Raw genomic sequence first — 26,549 nt, 5'->3', positions numbered from 1 at the left:
TGTTACCATGGAACAAGGCCTTTGGTCAGTCTTTTCACTCCTGTGCTGTCGAGGGGTTTGACTGTTCGCAGCTCTTGCCAGCCTGTGCTGTGACTTGTTTTCACTGCTTGTGAAGCTGGCTTAAGCAATTCCTGTCTCTCCTGAGTGCCTCTGCACATTTTTGCTGCCATGCTGCTTGCTACTCCAACCCACTTGTGGTTTTCTTTTAACACAATTTATTTCAGTGTTGTTTATACCCTGAGCATTTGGTACTGTTACAGCTGCACAAGCAATGCACTGTGGTGAGTGGGTGGAAGCTGGATTTTTGGCTGCAGAAAGCATATTGTGTGGCTACAAACAATAGGGATCATTGGCATCAACCTTGAAATAAATAGGAGCCATTGAAATGATTGAAATGGGATTAATTCCCATTGTGTATAGAGTGTAATTAATACAGTGAATGCAAATAATGTAGATGGCCAACAATTTTGGCCTTGAGGTGACATAACACTGCAGTTAGGGACTGCCATAATTTCCTATTCTTCTTTCCCACACATATGTGCACATTGTGAATTTCAATTGCACCACAAATCCTGGCTTTCTAGATAAAAATAAAGAATTAGAAATTCAAAGTACGCAAAAGAGTAATTGCAAAATAATTGTTATAACTTTGAGGAAACAACAGATGTTTCACTTGTTGCTGCAATTCTCTGAAGGAGAACTAATTTTCCAAGCATATCGAGTACATGCTAATCAGAAACATTTTTCTCTATGCAGCAGCATAATGGTGTTCCTGAAAATGTTCTTTGTGTTGGCTTAATAATGCACAGCCAAAGAGTGCACTACTGGGACTAGCATAGCAGCTTTTGCCACTACCTTTATATTTTGTTTCTTTCAAATTCTCTTAACTGGGCCAGTAAGCTTTCTTGAAATAAAAGGCAAAATAGATTATTAATGCTTGAAAATAACATTTAAAACACCCCATGAAGGTAAGGAGGGTTTCACTGAAGATTGGATTGATGCCTTGTTGAAGTTACTACTGATAATACAGATTTAACACCTGGAGCTCACAGGTGGAGAATATACTGAGAACCACAATGCTCTTTTCTCCAGATCTTGTGTTTTGAACCAGCTCCTTCTAACAGCAGCTGTGACTTCTGCTCATCAAGATACCAGCCCAGCTCTATAGAACTAATAGTTATCACTGCAGTACAGGAAAACTATGTAGATTAGATAATTTGGGTAGTGGTTGTGCTTTAAAAAAACATCTACTGACTTTAGATGCAGCTGCAAACAGGGTGAAGAGGATCCAGAATAGGACCCAGGAGATGATCAAGCCACCATCTACACCTGCCCTATGAGGAAAGACTAAAGGACTTAGGTTTCTCCTCCCTTGAGAAGAGAAGGCTCTGGAGGACCTCATCACAGTATTACAGTACTTAAGGGGTGGCTACAAAAGGGATGGAGGCTCTCTCTTCACAAGGCGCCACGTGGAGAAGACAAGGGGCAATGGGCACAAAGTGCCTATTTCAGCCTCAGATTTCCTTGTATATGCAGGTCTATGCTCCAAAAATGCAAAGGCTTTCATTTTATCAAAACACAAAACCCAAAGACAAAAACCCAACAAAGATCAACAAGCAAGACTGCAGGACTGTTAATTCCCTGTGATGCTACTCAAATACAGTTGTTATTTGAGAAAACATTACCAGAGCCTTTGGGATAGAGTTGTGAGGGTATGCACACGCAGAACACTCCTCTGCTTGGGGCTGCCGCAGGCTGAGCACGGGGCATTCTGTGTGCAGGCACTACAGAGTTATCAGCTAGAAGCACCATTTCTTCTTATTCTTTATAAGAGTATTATTCTTCTAAGAATATTCCTATTCTCAATATTTCTGTGCTGTACTAATGCACTTTTCTTAATACCAGCAGCAGGATCATCTGGTTATGCCTGTGATACTATTATTTTTAGTTGATGTTGTAGAGACAAAAATCTTAGTATCAGGTTGCAAATTTTTACTTGAAGGTACATTGAAGTCCTGCCTTTTTGGCTTAAGATGTCGGATTTAGGCAGGAGTAAATTATTGAATGTTTGAAAACTATAGTTTTGCAAATAGTTATAGCCAGCATCAATATAACCAAACCCAAAGGACCAGAGATATCCTGTGTGCAAGTGTCCCCAGCATGATTTAAACCAGGAGCTCTGAGTTTTCACAACCCTTCAGGTGAACGGTGTATCAGCAAAACAAAAGTAAGTACATGAAGTCACACAGGCTGTTTAGGCTTTACTCCACTCAATAATAACAGACTTTTTTTCAATATATTTAGAAATTTTGCACACTCCTCTTTGAATAAGCCATCGTCAGCTGACACTGTCTTTTAATATTTGCAGGAGATGCTGGCTTTATGATGGAGTGATGTCTTTGTGTGTGAATGAACTTGGCAGGGAGAGGAATCATGATGTGGTTGGGAGGAGCAGACAAATGGATTGCTGAGACACAGGAGAAGGAGAAGTGTGTGCTGGGTGCATGGGGGGAGAAGAAAGAACAAGACCATTTCCTTTTGTTCTGTCACAGGTTACCAGAGAGAGAAGATCACCACCTCCCCCTCTCCCTCTGAGGAAGCTTTAGACTGCCATGAGGTCACCCCTCAGCCTTCTGTTCTCTAGACTGAACAAGCCAAGTGACCTCAGCCACTCCTTGTGCTCAAAACATTTCCCCATGTTGGTTACCTTTCTCTGGACACTCTGGACGCTTTATATTCTTTTTATATTGAGCCTTCCAAAGCTGCACACAGTATTACAGGTGCAGTCATACCAATGCAAAGTGCAACAGGACAATCACCTCCCTCGACGGGCCAGCGATGCTGTGCCTGATGCTACCCATGACACAGTTGGCCCTTTTGGCTGCCCAGGCACACTGTTGACTCATATTCAACTTGCCATCAACCCAAAGCCCCAGATTGCTTTCTTTGTGGCCAGGACTCTGGGAGTCAGGGAAAGCTCACATGGCATGGAGAGGGAGAAGATACCATCCAGAGGGCTGGTATTGTTTTTAAAACAATCCTGGAATGCTCCACCCTCTTGTTAATGTGTCAGAGAGACATGGGTGGCACTTCTTGCTTTTTTCTATTTTCAGCATTAGCACTGGTACATCTATGGGTACTTGAGCCATGTACTAAAACATATGGCAAATTACTTGCCCATATGGGTTTGAAGAGAGATGTGTGTTCAGCAGCTGAAACCTCAGAACAATCAGAAGACGAGCTTTGCATTCCAAGCTGGAGAGCAAGGCAATCATCTCATATTGTCTAGACTTTGCTCTCTCTGTCATTTTTACATATTTTGCAGTGATTACATTCATTTCCTCTGTCTTCCTTTCTGCCAAGATCTATCTGTAACTTAGAATCAGTGAAGATAGCCTTTCATATTCATGGTATTAGTCACTGTGAGAATATTTGGAGCAAGCACTTCTGATGCCCCCATCCATTTTTGTTATGGTAAATTAATCCCATTCTGGGAAGGTGATGGAAACTGGTTTTTTTTTTTTTGATTTATCTATGCAGATATCATAAATGAAATAAAAAAAAAGCCATGAAGCCAATGTTTTAAAATAATGATTAATCTCATTTTTTCTAGAAGATATATTATCAGGCAGATATGACAGAGAAAAGCCATTACTTTGGCTGTAAAAATGTATTAATTAAAGGACTGTGTCACAACAAAAAAATGAAGACAAACTTAGTACAAAGTAATTTTCATTAGAAACTAGTGAAAGTACAGTTCTTGACTAGGTGGACTTAAGGTTTAATGTTATCCTTTTCGGTTTGGTGATGTTGATGGGATTTTAAATTGCTCTTGACAAATTTGAGTAATATTACCTATATTAGCAAGCTGTCTGTGAGCAGGCGAGGGAGAGTACTTAAACAATGGTGAAACCTCCTAAAACAAGGAAGGGCTGGAAGGTGGACTTTAATGAAAACCTCTGGATTCCTCATGCTTCCTCAGCCAAAGGGAAGAGTATCTTACCTGAAAGTGTTGATTGAGTTGTGCTTTTCTTTTGCCTTGGGCTGAAGCTCAAAACCTTGGTCTCAATCACCACTTTCCAGTGTAGGGAGTAAGGAAAGTTTCCCTACTGTCTTAGAGTTTGGGCACCAGTTTATCAAGCAGATAAAATCTTTGGTATAGCAGGAGCTTGGTGGTTATTGGTGTTTGAGGGAGCAGCGAGCCTCTGAACGGGTGCCATGGAGCTTGAGTTCAACTGCACGCACCCTTCTCCCCAAATTCATTATTAGTTGTTTCCTTGAGCTGGAAATCTGGGAATTGATCTGGATTTGCTCATGTAATTGATCCATATGTTGCTGTCTGAGCAGGTAGTTCACTTCCAGCTGTCATGAAATCCCAGTCTGGTGTGAGGCTTGGGAAGCTGCTGTTGTTTGAGGGGTGCTTTGAGTCACCAGAGCAAGGCATCAGCCTCAGCACTTGATTCACACCCCAAGTTTCTGCAGGGCCTGACTGTGAGAGAATTGCACGACAGCTGCCCCTTTACATCCATGTGAGGAGACCAGACCCTTAAAGCTCTGGCTGGTGATTAAGTGATGAAGGGTAGACTAGAATTTATCTGCAGATCTCTGCCATGATTTGCACAGAACAGCTGTTCTTCATCCTCCCCTGCAGTGCCATGGCTTTACCCCAGCTCACCTGGGGTGCTGAGCTGCCCTGCTCCATCCTGCCTGCAGATGGGGACTGAAAACTACGTTTTGGAGGCACAGATGCTCAGAGTGTTGCAGTTCACTTCCAGAAGGCAATTACTCATCCTTTGCAAGCCAGGCTCTGCCTCCTCCTGAGACCAGCATTTCATGAAGGGGGGCACACAATGTTTAAAGAGCAGCAGTCCTTCCCCTTGAGCTGGCTTCCCAGGTTCTCTGCTGAGAAACTGAAGGAACCTGAGGACCAGCGATGGATAAAATTTATTAGTGCAGACTGCTGTAAGAAATTGGCTCAAATGTGTGGGACTGCATACAAATACACACACAGATACATGCATTTAGTGTGCTCTGGTTTATATATCAATCAGAAAATGCTGGATAAACAAAACCATGGCCAAAGTGTCTTTAATGTTGCCTATTCTGGGGCACAAAGCAGCAGGGAAGGGCAACTTGGCAAGCCTGCTTTTGATTTCATGTGAAGGGGTTATTTGGACTGCAGTTGTTACACTGGTAATCAGAAATGGCTGCTGTGCATCATGCTTCTAAGCTGGGGGGTGGTACTCTGTGGGTATTCATATTCCCAGCCAGCTCAGTTTCAGAGACATCAGGGCAGAGAGGAGCTGCAGGACTCCACACACCTGCAGCCACTATTTTGGTTTTGGATGGAGCAAATCTAGGTATTTGCATTTGAGAACGTGTTGAAATCCTGTGTGATACATAAGAATTACTCCTCATTTTGGGTAGAGCCAAGCAGGGGACTTGGCATGAGATCTCTGGCTTTTGTGTTCCTCAACTTGAAGAGCTAAAGTAGCCTGGTACTCTGCTGGGGATGTTTCCCCTGCACTAGAATAAACCAGGCACCTCAGCCCATTTCTCTTCCAGGTTTATGTGAAATTCTGTCCACCTTGAAATAAAAGGTTTATGTTTGATTTCAGTGGAGCCAAGTTTTCACTTTTATTTCACAAGAGGTTTACTCTGATTTATATGATTAGGAGTTTTATAAAACTTATCATTCTTGCAAGGATTTTTTTTCCCATTTTAGAAGCTTCCCAGGTGGGGAGGGACAGACACGCCCATAAATTATGCCTCTAAGATGAGGATGTTTCTGTGACTGTAAGCAATAATACTGATAAACAGGGAGAAAACTGACAGCTTTATGCTGCCTTGCATGCCACTATCAAGATCTTAGAGAGCAAATATATGAACAAGAACATGCCCAGGAAAACGTGAACTCCTCAAATTTAACAGTACAATGTCCATGTCGGAAGGGAAGTATGCAAAGGGGGTTAATGCCACACTGAGTTTTCTTCTGTCTTGAGTTCACCCTTATGTCTTCCTTCTCCCAGATTTTCAGACTGAAGGTTTATGATATGTTGATATCAATAGGCTTATGCCTGTTGATACTTGCAGAGTTTTGGTATATAGATAATTAAAGAAAAAAATTCAGGTGCATACAGGCATTTCTTGTATTGATGTTAAAGACCATAGAATGAGCAACATTGGACCTTTGCCTCAGCTCCCACAAAGAGCTGCTGCAGGACAGCAGTGTCAGGATGCTGGTGCTGCAGCTGTCCTCTAGTTCCTTAGCAGGGCTGAAACCCCACATTTATCATTGATTCTCTCAGGTTTGTGAGTCTTGGCTTTACTGAGCACCCTGTGTGCTTGCATTGCAAGGTGCAGGTCTCTGAACTCTGGTAGTGTCAAACGTTCTTGTCCCAGGGGAATGACATCACAGAAGAGCCCTACTGGATGCAGGCTGCCACAACCCATTCCACAGTCATACTTGTGAACATTGATCTTGTGACTTGCCCCAAAGTCTCTTTGTTTTCTTCCTATCTCCTTGGTGCCTCTGAATTCCCACCTGGATCACTCATGCTGGGCTTTACAAGCTTTACAATGGCTTTGGTTAAATACTGAAATCTTTTGCAACACTTTGTTATGTTTTATGAGTTCCTGAGAGACTGAATTTCCAAAGCATTTTTTGTTGAACAGCTCAAACTTTAAGTCCCAGCTGTCTCTCCAACTTGTAGTCTCACTCCAACAGCAGTTACTGCCTTTGATCATCAAAATTTCTATTATGCTACTTGATTAAAGGTATTCAGATCTCAAGGTGAGAGCAGACAGAGATTTACATTTGAAGTGATTTATTAACCTGCTGTAATTTAAGGTCATGCTAGTTTCAGAATATTGTTAGTCCTTAATTTCTGTCTCTCTTTGTACTATCCAGTAACAGACAACTAACGTTGTTTAATTCAAAGGCTTTTTTGCTTCCTTGGAGGAAATATTAGAAGGAAACAAAAATGCTGTAGTCAGTAAAAGGGATTAGGAAAAAAATTACTTTTGAATTCCTATTTTCAAAATCCCTACATTACAAACCCAACTGATTAAGGTACCACCTAGGTAAGAAATAAAAAATTGCCTCCAGTGTGCCCCAGGTTGTATTGTACCCTTTATGTGACTTACTAAGTAGCAATGGAGTGTCTAAGTGAGCTGTGAATGGTGCAAGTAGGTTGTAACTACAGTCATTGTTAGGTAGTGCTGCAATCTCCTTTTTCTTATGATATGAAAAATCCTGGATGGGCTAATTCTGGAGTAGACAAACATAGTTCAGCTATGCATATCATGAGCATAATATCCTACTCTTCTACCAATGTCACTTTGTGGTGCAGGGGGCATAACAGGTATAATTAATTTGTCTGTTAAAACAGCTGTGTCATCCCACCCTTAAGAGGAAGGGAGCACCCAAGATTCATAAATGCTTATGGTCAAAGGAACGACAAAACTCAGAGGGTCTGCAAAAACTCATGAAGTTTTATTAGTAAATTACACACTTGGCATGGAAACTGGTATGTTAGTCCCTGATCTACTATATAAGCACGTGGCAGGGGGTTTTGGATAAAGTGGTAAGGTAAAAGGGAGTAGAAGAAAGGAAGAGATGAATTAAAGAGGGGGGAGAGAGAGATAGAGAGAGAAGGAAGTAAGTGAGGAAGGGAGAAAAAAAGAAAGAAAGTAAAAAGAAAAAGAAAGAAAGAGAGAAAAGAAAAAGAAAGAGAGAAAGAAGGAGAGAAAGAAGGAAAGAAAGAAAGAAAGAGAAGAACGAAAGAAAGAAAAGAAAGAAAAGAAAGAAAAGAAAGAAATCACCAGTCCTGGTTCCAGCATCAGTGCAGCTGATGGGATGTCCAGGATCCTGGGGGCAGTGCCTGAACTTGGTGGGGGCACCTTTTTGTAGATAATATTCTCTACCCTGAAGAGGTTTCTTAGTTTTTATGCAAATTAGTTATCACATACAGTCTGTTCTTTCAGACCTTTCTGGAAATGGGTTGGGGGCTTTGGCAGTCTTGGGTGGTCTTGTTTCCCCTCACAGTCCATTCCCACTTTTCCGTCTTGTCCCTGCACTTGTGCTGGACTGTGTTGTTCTTGTCTCCAGCAGCCAGAAAAAGGATGTTTGTCCCTGGAAAGTGCTGCCCTACCTCCATATGTTCCTGTTCTCCAGATGCGTCTTGTTCTTTCCCACAGCATGTTATTTACCAACAATCCTTGTCTGTTACAGCCAACGATCCTTGGTTGGCTCCACAACCATCTGGCTATCAGAGACCTACACATGAACCCCTTAAATTCTGGGCTTCTACACCAGCCCCTAATCATCTTTCAGAAAACCAAGGAAGTTAAAGAGAATTTTAGTATTCAGGCATGGTACAGACGGTGCTTACTAAACACGTTTACTTTGTTGTTTTCATATGAGTCACCTTTTATTTCCCTGAGAATAGAATGATCATTTGATATACATAAATACAAGGTCATGATTACCCTAAGAAAAAAAAAATAATGCAAAATTTGGGTATCATGATAAAAAGACAAAATGATCCCAGTATGACAGAACATCAGGCCTTTGTGGCGAAACTCTGAACAGAGTTGTTTGTGCCACTGTTAGGATGTGGTTTTGTGAGCATGTGTGTGTATCTATGCATGTATAGCTCCTCTTTGCTGTGCCCTTTTTAGGCAGGGAAGTTCTGTTTCCTTTTCTGTTCCTCACCAATCCTACCACATGTGCTATGAGGTAGAAAAAAATTCTGCTTCTGTGTCCCCAAACGAAGAAAGGAGTACCCAGGTATCAATTTCCTCCATATTCTGTAAGAACCTGTTGCTATTTCTCTGACCCTGAGCTGTGGTCTCTAGGCATTGAATGCACATCACGGTGAAAAGCAGAACCATCTCTTTGAAAAAGGACACAGGATCTGCAATGCAAATGTGAACTTTGGAAAGAGAGACTGTAAGTTACCAACGTGACACCTTTGGAAACACATCACTAATTACCTGCTAGTTAGATGCACTGCAAAATATTCGTTCTTTTAAACCTGTGACACCCGCAGTTATTCACTCTTGTGTTACTTTCTGAGCACTGCACGTGTGTTCTGGGGCTGCATCAGGGCAGGCAGCATGTGGAGGGCAGTAACAGGCACTGGGAATTTCGATCTCAGCAGAAGTCCCTGGGTAGGAAGGTCTCGATTCTCAGAAGGGCCCGGTCACCTTCTTGCCTCATTAGTACTGGTGACAATCCTCTAAGTTGTCCCAGATTGGCAGAGCTGCAGCTCAGCTCCCTCCCGTGTGCCTGTGGGGCTGAGCCCCTGTCCCAACCTGGGCACCTGAGTGGAGATACACAGGGGCACACAGATAACAGAACAAAGAACTCCAGCTGAACTCTTGGGGTTTACCTACTTAGCTCCTTCTTGCAGACTGATCCTATAGATGTGCTCAGGACATGTGTGAAATTGAAGGCATCTGGGAATATTTTATTAGTCAGTGGAAAGGTTTAGATTTTCCGCAGAACAATTAATTAATTCCTAAAGGTGTTGGGCAAAATCTCTTTCTAAAAGTGCCCACTGGTCTCCTTTGCAAAAAGCCTGGAATGAGTAAGAGGAATGTAAATATCTAAACTTGGACATGATGAATCCTGCTATGTACTTGTATCCCACTAGTCTCTGGAGCATGGACTGAACCTGGGACACTAACATTCATCTTTCTAACCATTGGGCTACTGGGTATTCTTGCTCTCTCTCTGTATTGTATAAATGTTTGCAGGGGGTGAGGACTTGCCTTTAATCCATAATGACTGGTTGTGCCTCTGAGTATTGCAGCATCATCGAGTCATGGAGGGAAGCTGAAACGGAGAGGACACACACACACACACATTGCTTTTAAAATCCTGATTTTCTTTACCCAATGACATAGTAAAAGGTACCCTCATAGAGGCAGCTGCTTGGGCTGCAGTGGCAGAATGTGGCAAATGGGAACCTCAAGGACAGAGCTCTTTCTCTGCTGGATATGATGGAGGAACTTCTGCAGATACACAGCAATGCTGCTCATGTTAAAAGTAACAAAGGAGGTGATACTGGAACAATTATTTTCTCTCTTTGTCCTTTGACCCTGGTCTTGAAGGGTCCACAACTGCCTTTTGTGGCCCCTTGCTTCCTTTTTTGCACTGTCATCCTATGCAGGATATTCACGTTATGTTTTCAACTGTACCTTAAAATGGGTTCTTCCCAGTTCTTGGGACTAGTGATTGGTAATTTGTGCTTAGTGTTTCTCACTTTGGGATCCTGGTGCTACCCTGTTCCTTAATACATCTTTTGAGCAGTTCCTTTGCTGTCATTCGGGACATTTGTGCTTTCAGATCTTCTGTAAGTCTAAGTATAGACTTATCCATTGATTATGATTCCCAATATTGAATAAGGCTATGTGTCCTTTGAGTTGCTGACAGTGACATGCTACACAACATTAGTCAAAAAGTTTGTTTCAAAGCGGAAAGTTACTTAAAAAGACACAATGAACTCACAGAGAAGAAATTAGTGATCTTCTTGGTGGAAAAGTCTTATTGTTGAGAAGATGACTCCAGGTGGTGCTAGTCTGACCAGACACCTGGAAGATAGCAGCCCAGGCAGAATATCTCCTCTCTGCCAAAGACTCAAAATTTGACTTTTTTTTAATGAATTGATTTTCTCATACTACTATTATAAGTTTATGTAATTCTAGTTTTCTTTACTTTTTATAGATTGAATTGATTGGGTTACCTAAGCTGTAGGTCAGTCTATGTAACTGTGTTGCTGTGACTTGAGTTCTTATGACTTGGTAGTTTCTCCTGTGCCAGTTTTGTTCTGTGTTTTCATGCCCTGATTCCATTAGACATCATAAAATATCTGGTAGTTCCCTAAGGCCACATACTTACACAGTAATTTAAATAGTGCAATATTAGCTAATGATAAGACTTCTATGATTATGTGTATTATTTATGACTTAGAGGCCAAATTTTTCCCTTTTAAAGCATTTTGTTTTTTATTATACTGATGAATGACTTTTCTACTGAAAGACCTTAGAAAACACAATGTTTGCATTTTTTTCCTGGGTTATAGATAAAACAACTCTGCCTATAAATAACTTTGTATACAGAGCAGAAGAGCTTTAGCAGGGCCATGCCTGCATGGCTGACATACCCTACATGCCAGTGGCATGGTCCCACCAGCCTGGCAGCAAGCCTGCTGGGGGCTGGAGTGGCCACGAGGATCACAGGTCCAAGTTGTCCTTTCCCAACAGTGAGGCTGCGAGGAAGAGTCAGCACCAGTGATGGAGCTGCCCATCTCTCTCTGCCTTGGACATGTGTCTGTCCATGTGCAGGCATGTGCTGCATTCCAGAGCACTGAGCAACGGCAGCAGCTGCCCACTTGGTCTGACTTTACTCCCCATTTCCCACAGGGCAGCTCCCACCACTCCCGTATCCTATAAAAGCTGGCCATGGACAGCTTTTCAACATACAAAGGCTGGCTCCAACTGCAAGAAAAGGGAATAAGGGATGCCATTAAATGAATGGGTCAATTCATACTTTGTATTTCACATGCTACAACAGCCTTTTTGCTTTTTAGTCTATTACTTCAATAGAATCTTTTATAAAAGAACATATAATAGTTCCTTACTGTCCCTCAGGTTATGCTGCCTGAGGTTTCTGTGCTTGGTAGTTTGATGTAAAAGTAATTGCTACTGTTATATAGGGACAGCTCACACTACTCCACTTTGACTCATTTATTCCACCTGAGTCTGCAATGTTTACATGGCCAGTCCTGTATCAGGGGTCCCCAATCACTTTTCTGTGTTGGCTGGGTCACCAGGAGGCAATCCGGACCTGGATGGGGAAAATCAGCATCTGATTCTGCAGAGTAGTTCGCCCCAGGCCAGCCTGATCTTGGGCTGACGGTGGCAGAGTGGGACACTGCTGTGCATGTTGTTTACTGTGTCCTCCTGGTGCGAGGGAAATGTCTGGATTGAATGGGGAAATCGAGGGGGGTGGAGTGTCATTAGCCTGGTCCATGATTTATTCCCTTTGGACTTGAACAGCTGCATGAGCAACAAGGATTGCTGGGCCCTGCAGAGCACAGCACAGATGCCTGAGTGGGAAAGGCTGAAAAAAATAGAGAGCTCTGGTGGAATCACCTCCAGTCCCATTGCTGGGGTGTTTGCTGCAGCTAATGAAGCCCAGGGATTCTGGTGCTTATAAATCAAGCTGAAATATGAATAATTTTTATGCAATTTGCAAAACACTTTAACAATCAGTTTTCAAAACGCTAGCTATCAAACCTTCTGAATTTATTCCAAAGCCACTGAGTTTGAGAAGGAGCTGCTAATCAAAAAGCATAATGGACCTACAAAACTGTGAGGTAGAGACCTGCTTGTTAACCTCAGGGGACTGAAGGTATGGAGGGGATCAATTTGGGCTGCACTTGCAATTTTTATGTCAGAATGAAAACTGTTTAATATAGAGAGAACAAGATGAAAGACAAGAGTGGGGAACTGGGCAGAGGCTGCTTGAGGAGCCTTCCCACAGGGAGTGAGGTTACTGATCCTCCAGAGATGCTCCATGAGCAGAGCCTGGGGCCAGGCTCTTTCAGTTTTAAAGCTGATGTGAAGCTGATCTTGTACTGTGATGTGAAGTCAGGGCAGAAGTATTGCTGGAGCTACCCTCTTGCAGGAAGTGTGCCTTACTATAAATTAATGTGACAAAGAAATAAATAGTCTAGTTAAGGGGGCTGTACACCTGTACACTCTGTACAAAGAGTCTCAGTATCAACTGTGGTGGTTAGGGAAAGAGCTTTTGCTCTTGGCACCAGGCTAGTTTGGAGGCTTTTGCTGCTGGTGCTAGTTGTTGGGACGTGTCACAACATAGGATTTAGTGCCACATGCCCAGGGATGCAGCCCAGAGTTTGTGCAGCCCAGAGTTGTTACCCCTTCTCAGCTGGAAACCATGGGATGGTTCTCCAGGCTCCTGGGTGCAGGGGTCATGCTGTGGTGCTGGTGTGCAAGTCAGATGGGAAGGTGCTTCCAAAAAAGCTTTGTAACCCGCAGAAGCCACCATGGCACGGTGACATCGGGGCTTCTTTCTACCAGCAACCAACCTGAAAAACTGGGCAGTACCAGGAATATAGGGGACAGGAGGGGGCATTCATCTTTGCTGGGATGATATAAAAGAGTAATCAATTTAGCATTGTTTGTGATGTTCAAGGGTTGACAGGTACTCTGAAATATTCTGTACTAACACATTCCAGTGCTCCATGTTGCCTGTTGGGCTTATTTTTTAGAAACTTTAGAGTGAGTGAAGTGCTAATTGGAATAAGTGTTTAGTACATGGTGAGCTTTCTGGACTGTGCAAGGAAAGGTCTGATTTTCTTCCTGAATTAAGTAGGTACTTAACTCTAGCTCTTTATAGTTGCTGGTTTAGTGGCAGGGTGAACAATTTTCTGGTTTATGGACTGCAATTATTAAAGTACTTTAGTTAAAGCTCTTTGCATAGTTTTTAATCACTTTTGGAAAGTACTAACACCAAAATTCATTGATTCCATACATATGTATGAAAAGAAACTTCAGAGCCATGGGCAGTCCTGCTGCCTGGTGGCGGCAGGAGAGTTTTGGACTGCTTGAGGTGCCTGTTGTTGACTGGTTTCGAGCAAAGGGCAGTCCAGGAAGTAAAATCCACATTTCTTGTAGAGTGGTAGAAAAGCAGTGAAAATAATTCAGGTGGCTTCAGTGACAGCAATGACTTCAATTTACTGAGAGAGAAAGGATAGAAAGATGCCAGTGCCCCGATCTCACTCTTGATGTACCTGGGGATCTGCAGTTGCTCAGAACCTTTCTTCCAGCTTACAGCTGCAATGGGGCTCTCACCATAGGTCTGGGTTGACTTTCATATTTTAATTACTCCTTCCACTGCTTCCACATCTACAACATCTTTGGGTGGACAACAGAGCTGTCCCTTGGTGCTATGCACCAGTCCTAGGGCACAAAGATAAAGAGAAGCATCCCAGGGATTGGATTCTCAACCTTCCTACATTCCGGGAAAGTAATTGCTGCTGCCAGCCCATCATCGCAGTCCAAGCCCACTGCTGATGCTGCTCAATATGACTGCAACCTCTGGAGAAACTGGGGGATTAGTCTGTGTCTGAGGAGCCCATCAGCGTTGCCCTTGGAGGACAGTTTCCTCTCCTCTCCTTGGCACCAGCCCAGGCCTTTTACTTAAATAAATTAATTCTTTTCAGAAGTGTAATCACCAAAGATACCCTCTTGCTGTCCCCAAGACATACAGTGCTTTGTTGCAACATTTGTCAGGTTTAATAGATCACCCTTTTCAATTTTTCATGCTTGAAGGAGTTGAAAGGTCAGCATGAAGAAGAGCAGGTCAGCATGCGACCACATCACAGAAAGTCCCATCACTCCTTTTCTTTTTCCCCACACAATTTCTTGCTTATTTTTTTTTTTCAGTTTAAATGTCTTCTACATTTACAGCAGTTGATCTGTGGATGAACAATAGCTTTCTGGATTAGTCTGCATCCATATGTGGTTTTTTCCTGAGAGGGACAGCCATCCATCTCAGACATGGTTATTTGGGCAGTTCCTGAGTGGGAGTGGAAGATGATGCTCCAGGCCCCTGTGTGTGTGAGTATGAGTGGGTATTTGTGCACTTGTGTTCCTACAGCTGTTTAAAAGAGATACATTTATACCTTGTAAGCAAAACTCTTCTTATTGATTAATTGAACGGGCAGAGTGACTTACTGCCATAAAAGCACTAAAGACAGGAATGGCAGAACATAATTGTAAGATTGGCTGTAATTCAGAGATATTGCTTATGCTACTGTGTCTTGACAAGATATTTTGAAAAAAAAATTGCTCTAAGCTCAGGTGCCAGCTATGGAGATAAATGTGTGATCACGTAACTGTTGTTAGAAATACTAAGAAAAATATTGCAGAACCCTCAAGGCTGGGCTGAGCATGTGTACCCTGAGCATGTGCCACCAGGAGGGTGGTGGCAACACAGAGACTATGGGTACTTACTTGGGTGGTGGGGAGAGGCTGTTGCTCCAAGGGAGAGGACAGTCCTGAGTGCTGAGCAGGGGACCTGTGAGGGGCTTGGGGCACTGGTGATGTGCGAGCCCTGGCTGGAGCACAGCTGTTTCTGTCCAGATAGTGCATTGGATTTCCCTTTGGGACTGACGGCTAATTAAAGTGGGTCACTGTTTGGATGACAACTGTGAAGGTAAAGGTATTGTTTGGTTCTGAGAGTCTGCTTTTCTGGGCCTCTACACAGATAGTAAAAGAGCCTTGGGAGTCCTTGAGTATGATAGAGGTGACATGACACAGCCATGACAATTCTCTCCAAGTCCTCTATTAGTCATGAGAGCAGGCAGCGTGCCATGCCTCTGTGGCCTTTTTAGCAGCAATTACAGAAAATATTCTAGGCTTCAAGAGGACAAAGTGGGAAAGGATTCTTCTGGAGACTTACAGATGTGAAGTCAATCCCTAATGGGATCAGTCATCCCTCAGCAAGTCCAAAGCCTTCTCTAGCTTTGAGCTCCATGGCAGCATGCCAAAAAACGGTTCCCCTTCACAGCAAAGCTTCCCTCCAAGCAAGGAGAAACCTGGAGGGTGACATCCTCATTTGCTGAGGTGTTTTTTACTTATGCCTCTGCAGTTCTGGCTCTAGGTTTCTGTGGCAGCAGTGAGGTACAAAAAGAGTACAAAAGGCTAAAACAGAAATGTGCCTGCAGCTTTGCCTGTTCTTGCCTTTGTAAAACAAATTTAGAGACTTCCAGTAGAGATCACGGCATGTTGCATCCACAAAACCCAGCCTGAATGCTTGAATCATTATCACAACAGACATTTAGCAATGAAGATAAAACATTATTTGCACTTGCAAAGGTAGTTACTGGCTGCATGTAGAGTTAGTATGTCTAATGAGTAACCACCGGTGGTTTCTGGAGGACAAGGCAGGGCTTGGTTTGGGCTTCAGTGCAAGGTATTAGGTGTGTCTGTATGTTTATATAACACCCAGGAGCGTGTTAATGTCTTGGTGTGTAACTGGTCGTGACATCTCTTAGGAGAGGTGCGTCACATTGAGCTGCTGAGACGTGGCAGAGAGACGTTGAGAGTGACAAATGATGTCAGATGGTGACAGAGTGCCAAAAGAAAGAGAAAAAAAGAGGAAGACGAAGTTCTGAGGGACAGAAGGAGAAAATGAAGAATGGAAGATTTGATTTACTGAAAGGCAGCAGCACTTACCTTAGAGATATGATTAAAAACAAGAGCAGTGGGGAGCTGTAGAGGAAAAGAAGAGATTCAGAATAGATCTGGTGGTGCTGAGAGCACATAGGATATGAAGGGGGCTAAGTATGAGATGTTTGTGTTCAGCAGAGATGGCACTAATCAGATGGAATCTCGTCTTTGATGAAGATAAGCAGCTCTTTGGCAATGCTGATTGGCTGCACATTCAGATGAAAAATATCGGGGAAGAAATGGGGCTATGTTTGAACTCCTGCATCAATTCCTAGCAGGCAGCTATTTAGCTGGGGCTGAATTGTTGGCAGTCTTATCACTGAGGCCATGGAGTAGGTTGTAGCCCATGGACATATGTCCCTCCTGTTTAGAAGACCACAGTGTAGTGAAACAAGTGCAACCTGTTCTCTGTTGTCACTAAATGAAGAATGCTGTCAGTCCAGCAGCTTTCTGGAAGAGAGGATGGCATCTTTCGTGAGACCTTGTGGGAGTTATTAAATTTTATGGCTTTTTTATTAAACTTGTTTGAAAACCTGCTCCTCCAGACTCTGCAGTTTGTGTGGACTTCCTAAAGCAGAGAAACACCTGGAGAAGGAATGAGCCCCAGAGCCCACATTTGCCACTGATTAAGAAAAGGGCTGCACCAGCATCTCTCTATGGGGTTTTACCAAAACTTGTCCCCAAATGTGCATTGCTGATCATAGGTTGGTAAGCCTACTTACACTGCTGCACTGGAGTTTGGAGCAGAGAGTCTGCATCAAAATAAGCATCTATTTCCTTGTATTATTGCACAGGTATGAAAAAGAGAGATTAAAAGGGGTCACAGGAATGGCACTGCAATGCAAATGCTGTATTACTACGTTTAAAAGAGAAAAGATGTTATTAACAGAAAAAGTTAGATTGGATGAGGCTATATGGCTTCAGCACATTTGCCTGCCATACCTCTGGGTCTGAATTAGGAACACACTTGGATTTCGAGCCATGGAAATATCAGCTATTTAAAGAGCAGTAAATGTTTCTTTGAGTATCAAAGATGTTTCCTAATTGCTATGTGTTTATTGTAATGCAAAATGATGTTATTAGTTCAGCTGGTTGAAATTTCCTATGTGGAACATCAATCTTCTGAAAAACAAGGCTCTGCAGAAGTTGACTCAGGTTGTATGAAGGCAAATAATTATTTTTTGAAGAAAATTATACTTTAAGGAAACAGGAAATATTTATTTTTTCAAATGTCACATTTGTGTGAAAAAATATTGCTAGTTTTCCACATCTTACAGTGTCTACAGTCTGTAAACTGATGATTTGTTTTGCCTAACTGAAGGTAAGGAGCATTTTTCTGTTCTGTTCAATGAGGAGTGTATTCAGCCCCAGAAGACTGTCTGGTTACCAATATTTTTATACCCTTGTGGTGTTTTCTAAGACATTATCTCTGCAAAGTAAACTGGAAATGCACTTATGCCCCTTTCATTCAGCTTGTCAATAAAACCTTCCTAGGGCTAGTCAGAACTGCCAGATTTCTGTGGTAAATATGGTATATGCTCAGATTATTTTTTTATATAAAGTGTATGCTCAGAAGTTGTTTCTCAGAGCTGGGAGTCTGTCTACTACCCCTATGTCTCCTGGGACTGGAAGGAGAATAAGAGTTTAGGCTTCTCCACCAAGGAATACGTTTCTCTGTGTCTGTGTAGCTCATAGGCCTTAACTTGCATTTATGGAATTTGTTTGGTCACCTACATGTATATTCATAAATTGTACCATTCTTTGGAAATAAGAAATCAAAATGGATAATTTCCTTTTTTGTAAGGCAGTAGCTAATTAACTCTGCTTATATGCATGAAAATGATTGTTTCTCAGGGTAACACTTGTTACTCAAAATTAACACAGACTATATACAATTGAAAAAAGAAAGATTTTTGGATATATATTTTATTTGACAGTGGTTTAGAATATCATACAGTAAACAAGATTTCTGTAAAAGTTAATTTATCCATAGTGGTGCGTTTCATAAAAATAGTTGCTCACTTACAGCCTTTCTGTGACTATTAATACATGGAATTATATTTATAGAGATAGAGCTGTACAGGGTAAATTCACAGCTAACACTACACAGAAATATTATTTGGAATGGGGTTTAGATGATGTGCTGTCTTCACAGGTTATCGATTACAGCCGCATAAAGCAATTACTGCACAAGGAGTAGCTGTGAACTGTGCAAATTAGAGTTTATGCAAGCATAATCTCAACTGTTTTTCAGATTTCATTGTTTGCTTTCTTTATACATAAAAATAAGATACTAGGACGTGCATCTACACTACAGAAGCATTGTCCAAAATCAGATTCAATAAATTAATGGCAAATTATATTGGATTCTAGTTCAGGAGATAAAGATTTATTTTTAAAGATTTATTTTTTTCCCATTAAATAAGAGTTTTATAAACAGCTACATGGACTTGTGCTTTTTTAGAAATTATAAATGGATTTTTCTTTCTAAAAAAAAAAGTTTGAAAGCTGCAAAATCCTTGACTTGAGGCTTTTCAAATAATTGGACAGGAAGAAACATGTCTATAAATTTCACAGTCCAGTGCAATGTTTGAGACATACAGTAATGTGCTAATTTCTTGGAACAAAGCCAATTTCAATCTAGTTTTTCAGCAGAGCATGTGAGGAACTAAGATTGCTAGTGAACAATAATTTTTAAATACGAATTTTTGACAGTACTTAGCTTTATGATTTTTTTTTTTTAAATTACCAATGTATTATTGCCCAGGATTTTGTTTTAATTTTGACAGACGAATAAGCATATGCACACTTACACAGACACACACGCATCTTTTTGAAACAAGATAATGACTGATTGACTGAACTCGGAGTTATTTCCTGTGAAGGCAGACTGGAATGTTTACCTGGCACTTAAGGCTTGAAATTCAAAACAGACAAGCAATAAAGATAAAACAAAACGACAAAAAGAAAAAAAAAATTGAGAAAGGGAAAAAATGATAAAATGGAAACCATTTTAAAAATGGAAATATATTGAATTTACTGAATGAGGACACCAACAACTGTATTTCAGAAACCAGTCTAATTATTGTTTACATGTGCCTGAAAGGCACCTGCTCTGCCAAACTGAGGGGATGAAAGGTGACAGTGTCCTAAATAAATGTGGATGAGTATGAAACAAAGCACTGTTGATAAGTGATGCTATCATCTTCTGCAGGAAGGAAAGGCCTTTCCTTAAGGAAACGGCAGCTTTTTCTCTGTAGCACTCCTCCTTTCATTACAAGGGCCTTGCAGACATCTGGGGTTTGAGCCTGACCAATTGATTTGTGTGCTACCTCACAGTACTTGGGGAACCTGTAATAAATCGCTTTTGAGAATAATTTTCAAATACAACTCCACCCTAACTCCTTTCCAATGTACAGAAACATGGTTTGTTCACAAAAATGGCAGTAGAAATGATATCACAGAAACTAATCCACTGGATTCCCCACTCCTCCCTTAACGCCCAGTGAACTATGCTACGGGGTACCACGTGGACTATCCCAAAGCGTTAACAGTGGAGACGTGTCATGGGCGTACAGTCCCGAAAGATGCTTCAAAGAAACCCTTTAACCCCTGTCTAGATATGTCGAGAACAATTTATTTACAACATTTTAGCTCCACGAAAAGATCCTCTCTCGCTTTCAGCTTGCTCCGTGCAGTTTTGTTTAAGGCGATGTTCCAGTTTGTGATTGCTCTAACTTGTTCCAGTTTCTTGATATAAAGTTTGAATGAAATCCAAGTCCTTCATGCAGTGGGAAAAAAATGCTAAAGCTACACTGCACTATCCTTCTCTGATGTACTGTCCTTCATAGTGTTTTGGTTTCTTCCATAGCTGCCAAAGTCCCTAAAATGGAACTGGGACTTTAGGGTCGATTTTAAATCTCTGTGTTGACTATATGCTTTTGAACTTATTAGATACTGTGCACATTGTCATGGAATTACACACTAATGTTTTCATTCCTCAATGCTTTGTGTATATGTGTGATAGTTAAAATAAATTAAAACAAACCAATGTGAGACAAAAACTAAGAAGAATGTTCTGCGTCAGTTTGAGACAGTTAGAGGGCAACAGTCCCTTGCTTATCTGCTCATGGCAGAAGTACCAGATTTCAGGACGCTAGGTAGCTTATCTGAGCCAGGGATTTTCCATGGCCCTGGGGAGACCGTTGCCTTTCGAACTGTGGTGTTGGTGCTGCGAGTGCTAATGGAGTGGAGATGTCCCTTCCTGGGGAACTCGCTGGGTTTCCCATCAGGCTCCCTCTGGCTGTGGTCCATATCACTTCCAGGCGAGCTGCAGCGGTTGCTACTGTACGTCTTGGTAGCACCTGTATCGATCTTGACATGGTCAGGTGCTGCAGCTGACTTCTTCTCACTGATGTTTGTGGATCTGTGATCTTCTTTTTTGCTAAGAGATCCTCCTCTCTTGCTTTCTGGCTTCCTCAGCCTCCCAAACTGTTCATCACTGCTGGTTCCAGCACACACGTGCTCTCTTGCACCAGCCTCGATCATAATGCTGTGTCCCACCGCTTTGCTTTCTGAGGTGGGCCTGCCACCATCAGTGGTCTTATTTTTGCTTTCTGAATATCCTTTCCAAGAAGCCTCTTCATGCTTTGACCTGTCTACCTTTTTAGGACTTGCTGACCTTTCTCTTTGTTCTCCTAACCTTTTCTTTTTGTGACCGTTCACCGAAAGCTCCTTTGGTTTCCTTACATCATGTTCCCTCTTGATATCCCATGTTGGCTCTAGGCTTATCTGGTGAGAAGGGTCAGAGGGTGGGGCTATGTGTGATGAAGATAATGGTGAGATTATGTCTTCGAGGGAAAGAGCTACTTCCGGCAGACCTGGGGAGGTGGCAGAGGGAGCACTCCAGGAGTTTGGTTCGTCTGTTGTAACAACAAAGAGAAGAGAGTTGAGGGTGTATTCAGCAGCACAGGGTGTGTATTGCACATGCACATGTATTCTGAGCAACACTGATAACCAAACCATACACCAGACTTAAACCCCTCTGTTTCAGGTGAGGTGAAACTCCCAGTGGAGTCAATAGGGAGGAAAACAAAAATAATGTCTCCACCAAAAAAAAAGTTCAGGAGAAGTAAGAAGCTCGTAACTGCAAATGCTGAAAACCCTGGTCTTTTTTTTTCCACACAGGTTCTGCTTTCCTCTGCCTATGTTAAATTATTCTTAAAATAATAAAGGCACGTGCTCATGAAACCAAATTGCCTCTTTTGTAGCTCTATAATGGATTTCTTAGCTGGGCAATATCAGTGCTGTCTCTGAGGACAAATGAGAAAGACTATCTGCCATCTATTAAACATGTCCCTACAAGCATATAATAGTTGACAAGAATTTGTAGCTCAGATAAGGTCATCATTGAATTCTGTCTTATATTTTTTCTAAACAGATATAATATTGCAGTGTTTATGGCCCCACAATTCTTATAGGGTACTTACAAAGCTCTGCCTTTATATCACAGTGTCAGCCGCTGAGTCTCCTGGTCGTGCATTTTGAATTTCCCCTGGTTACTTAGCCTCAACACAATATATTTGGATTGTGCAGATCCTGTTTAATTTCGATAAATAGACATCTCCTTTGCTGAATTGCAATGATTTTCCTAATCCACTGGTAAAAATCAGAATATTCTGAGATGCCTTTCTAATGCATATACATCCTAATTTCTTTTGATTAACATTCTGGCAGACAATGAATCCATCATGATTAATGACAGCATGACTCCTATTCTTACCCATCTACATAGAGGTTAGAGAAATCACTGAACTTGGCTTATGTCATTCTCTGTTTAGCACCATTGACTGTCTTTGAACGGTATGAGCAATAATCTGTCAGAGACAAAGGACTATCACAGGAATCCATGGAAACGAGGTGGAACTTCTGGCAAGAGCTGCATGTTTCATGTGGGACAAAATGTGACCACCCAGTTAAGAAAACAAGCATGGACTTCTGCAGGTCAGGACTAGTATCTCTCAGTGATATCAACTGCCCTTTGAAAGGTAATGTGTATTTTTTCTCAGTGCTACAGCTGCTTTCAAATTTTCATGAGGATGCCCATCTTGAAAAATAGAATGGGTTTTACTGCCCAGCCTGGGATCTGTGGCTTGCTTGACTAAAATGGCACTTTTAAGTTAATAGTTAGATTGAGTAATTGCTGTCTTGCAGATAAAAATAGGAGAGACAATAGTGAGGGGGGTGACGTAAAGGGAAGGAGCAGCACTGTTAGCTGAGGAGCTATTTATTTTCCCAGATGGTATCTGTCATATGCTTTTGCATAATGAGCATATGTGTGGAGAGGATTAGCATTTGAGAGGGATAGAAAGTACACGTTCTGTGTAAGACAAATAAACCTTGAGCTGGGAATCTAAATGGGCTGAGGGTCTCAACTGAATTTAAAAAAAAAAAGAAATCACACTTTCTTACCCTCCAGTTAAGGCTGAGTAATGTACCATCTGCTCCCTGCTTGGCACTTGAGCAAGAAAAAGATAAAAGGAAGGCTCATGGATGTAGAGTGATCAACTCCTAAGAGTTTGCTTACAGAAAGCATCGACTTTGATGGGCTTGTTCTTCTGCTCTTCAGCACCACTACCCTGGTACAAGACCACAGCCTGATGGGGGAGGCACAGACCCTACCCTGGCTCTTTTTCGATCTGAAATCCAGGGGATCCCATTCTGTTTAACACTTGAATCAGGGACTGTGCATGGGGCTCAAGTCACTAAAACTATCCTGGGTCTCAGCATAAAGCCGCCTGCGTTCACTAGTAAGGTACCTGAGCCAGCTCTGAAGAAGCCACCCCGAGCTTTAGAAAATTAAGTTTGTACTTTTCATGGCGTCAACACTTGTCCAGAGGGTAGAGGTGGTGCTGAGGGTCGGCCTGACCAATATATTTCTTAATTACAGTCTTATTTCCCAGTTGTCCATGAGATGTTTTTCACTGAATGGCAGTGAAGAGTAGTGGGCCATTATCCAGTCTTGTCCTAGGTTTTGAGAGCTTCTGATTACAGAAATAACTTGTTACTTTGGGTAGTATCAGCTGTACACCAGTAAAAACACCAAATGGCCTGCAGCAGCAAGATGCTTTCAGGTAACAAGATTGCCTCTGTGGAAAATGTGCCACTATGCTCAAATCAGCTGTTCCTCCTCAAGGAGGACAACCCAGAGGGCCACTATTGAGAAGAATGGTGGAAAAAACACCTCTTGTGGCTCCTCTGAGGCATGAAGGACAATATGGTACCAGTTATTTCTGGGACGCTCAGGGGAAGAGCCCTGGGGGTGAGTGGCCTGCTGTTTTATTCCCTAGAGATGAGAGAACTGATTTATTAATGGGCTGTCCCCCTAGACAAGTTTCTTTTTTTTTTTCTTATATTTTGTTTTTTTAAAGGGGGCAGAAAAACAACCAAATGTTGCAGTGAGAAATCGTAGCAGGTTACAGTGTACTTCAACAAAAGTGAAGCAGTGTATCTCTTACGTATAGTGATATATAGGCGTGAAATATATATAGTGAAATATGGGCATCTATAAACTAGAATATGCCATATTATATGCATTACTGCATTACTGGATCTTATCTCTCCCCCAGAAAACCCTAAAAAGAGGACAACTTGGCCAACTAAACAAGAAAACTGGTAGCCACATCTGTAAGGGAATTTTGGCTGTAGGAGAATCCCAGGTGGGTCACTGGCTGCAGTATGTTTAAAATAGTCTGTATTTCCAGTAGTTGGGGAAAAAAAATGAAATAAAACTATCATTTATATTCTGTGGCAATACAACACTTGCAAGTAAGAACCAAATGATGTTCTTTAAGGTTTAAGTACCATCAATCTGACAGAGCCAAACCCAACCTAACCTGCTTTTTCTTTCAAATGAAATGACATTATGTAGAAAGTCATCCTCAGCCTTAGTAGAAGTTAATGTCAATAAGCTATTGTTGCAATATGTCACTCGCTAGTGAGGAGAATACTGATGTGAGGGTATTGTAAGCGACTTCTCTCTAATGTTTGAACATTATGGGAAAATATAAAAATTACCAGAGTAGTGCAAAATGCAGTAATATGAGTAATTTGTTGCTCAAAAGAAAAACCTTTTAAAGAGCTGTGTTCAAGCCATAAGGGTTCATTTGGACTTGTTCAACCAGCACTAAAATGATTGCTTTTCCATAACTAATACAAACAGGAGAAAAATGCAAAATGTTATCCTGCAGAGCAGCTGAACTAATAATTTCTCTTTATGCTTATACTCAGGTTCTAGCTGCATTTTGGAAAGGTTATTAATGTTTCAGAATATTTTTTCTGTTGATCTAAAGTTTTTTATAAAATCTTTATGTTAATTGTGAACATAACCTACTTTTACTGTCTGTTATTTCAACATATCTCAAAGCATTTTGTAAATATTCTAAAACAGAGACAGAGTACCGATTTTATTTTTTTATCCTTTTACCTCTGGGAGGAACTGTTTAATAGAGCATGAACTACTAATGCCCAAACAACTTGCAAGCATATGAGAAGGATATCACATTCAGTTGAAACTGCTGGGGAGAGTTAGGGACAGTGTAGTTTTAAATTTGTTTCTGACTTTGTCACCATGGATAACATCCTTATTGTGAGAGAAATTGTTTTTCAAAGGTATACATCTCACTGAAGGCTAATAGATGCCTTCCTCCCTTCCTTGAAGGGATAAAATCTCCCTTGACCTACTAATTTAGACAAAACAAATGAGCTGGGAGCAGCACCATAATCTGTCACTGTGATAGCATTTCATTTGGTGTAATTTAGTAGGTGTTTTCTGGGTGGTTTTTAGGTTCCACAAGCTACTGTCATGCAGGTTGGTGGCACTTCTCCATGGGATGTGTAAGAATGACTCACCTATGACCTGGTTTGCATAACTCCCAGGCAAGGAGTAAATTACTAACTGAGTAAGAGACGCCACAGACACAAGATCTTGAGTGTGTGGGAGGACAAGTAGGAGATGAACACAGCCATTTTGGAAGAAGAGTGATGAGGGGAAAACACCAGGAGCAGCAGTTTTCCATCGAAAGGTTTTTTTGTTTGAGGTAGAACTGCCACATACACGAATTATTTCTTTTGCTATGTCAGCTTACACATGTTCAATGGAATGGAAATGAGGGCACTACTCTCATGTGTCTATTTGATACTCTCCTAACTAAAGCTCACTCTTCTACCTGGATTCAGTGCTTGCTGATGTCTTATGTCTGAATCACTAACAAAAGAAACCTGGCTTTACTGCTAATGGAGAAGAGAGCTCTGCCCATCTTAATTTCTGAGCATTGCCTAGGTACTAAGACAGAGAAAAGAGCTCAGCCTCCTGATAAGTTTATTTAACTTCCTGCATTACTTATATTTTCCTTACACATTGCCTTTCTAAGATTCTGTCAAGTCTAGTCTTGCTGTGCTTATCTACTCTGTCAGGATTTCAGGTCAAAAGAGGTTGGAGCCCTCATTTGTGGATAGGTTCTCCCCTAACATCAAAATATTTCAAATAATTGCTTGGTAGTTTATCAAGGACGTGTGATTTTTCATTTGATATAATTATCAATAAACTATTAATATTAATTTATTGAATAATTCATAGTAATGTTAAGAGTAAAAATTATATCACATTTTATTACTTATGTACAAAATCTCTGCCTTTTTAATTTTCAAATTATGTGAATAATGTACAATATATTAAAGCTTTGAATGCTTTCATTAGTCTGAATGAAATGTTTTCTGCAATGTCTAAGCAGCTGTTCTCATATCTTCCTAGAATTATTTTCCTAGGGAATCAAAGAGATTTTGATTAAATAAAAAATATGATACTTTATTCCCTCCCACCCCGCCCCATTTTTTGTCTGAAATTATGGATTGCCAGGAGGTAGCAAACAGTTCTTACAGATGCTGCTAATAACAAAAATGGGACAAATTGTCCCCTGGTGAGTATCCACTAATGTTGGCAGTGTTACATCAGGAATGCATTTGGCTCTTTCTCATTATAGCTTGACATGTCTTTGATATTCCTGATTGCATTGGTCTCCTGCAGCTTTTCTTTAACACTCTCTGAGGAGGGATATTTCAGAATATGTAAAGAATCTTTAATCTTTTATCCTGGAACTTCCACAATCTAGACATACAGCACCCTTTGTCTCATGAAATAAATGATTCTCTAAGGTTTTGATGGTTAGAAGAACCCTTGGTACTTTCTGTCCAGCTATCAGCTTTATGGAAATGTGACACTA

At 41.4% G+C, this 26,549-nt stretch overlaps 1 protein-coding gene across 10 annotated transcripts in view; it reads right to left on the bottom strand.

Moving 5' to 3' along the window:
* Positions 1–18,164: 18,164 nt before the first annotated feature.
* The window catches only part of MAGI2 (membrane associated guanylate kinase, WW and PDZ domain containing 2), a 390,999-nt gene continuing 382,614 nt past the window's right edge, over positions 18,165–26,549 (bottom strand). For 7 of the 10 annotated variants that reach the window (XM_051805040.1, XM_051805039.1, XM_051805036.1 and 4 more), the window contains one exon: positions 18,165–21,191. In XM_051805040.1, coding sequence (XP_051661000.1) covers positions 20,389–21,191 — 803 coding nt within the window. In that variant the 3' untranslated portion in view covers positions 18,165–20,388. The remainder of the gene's footprint in view (positions 21,192–26,549) is intronic. The other 3 variants (XM_051805042.1, XM_051805044.1, XM_051805043.1) reach the window with 2 other exon arrangements.

The sequence above is a fragment of the Manacus candei genome, unplaced genomic scaffold, assembly GCF_025592945.1.
Source record: "Manacus candei isolate 608988 ecotype Guabito, Panama unplaced genomic scaffold, ASM2559294v1 h1tg000063l, whole genome shotgun sequence".
NCBI lineage: Eukaryota > Metazoa > Chordata > Aves > Passeriformes > Pipridae > Manacus > Manacus candei.
The sequence above is the reverse complement of the archived record's forward strand: the minus strand, read 5'-3'. Positions and strand labels throughout refer to the sequence as shown.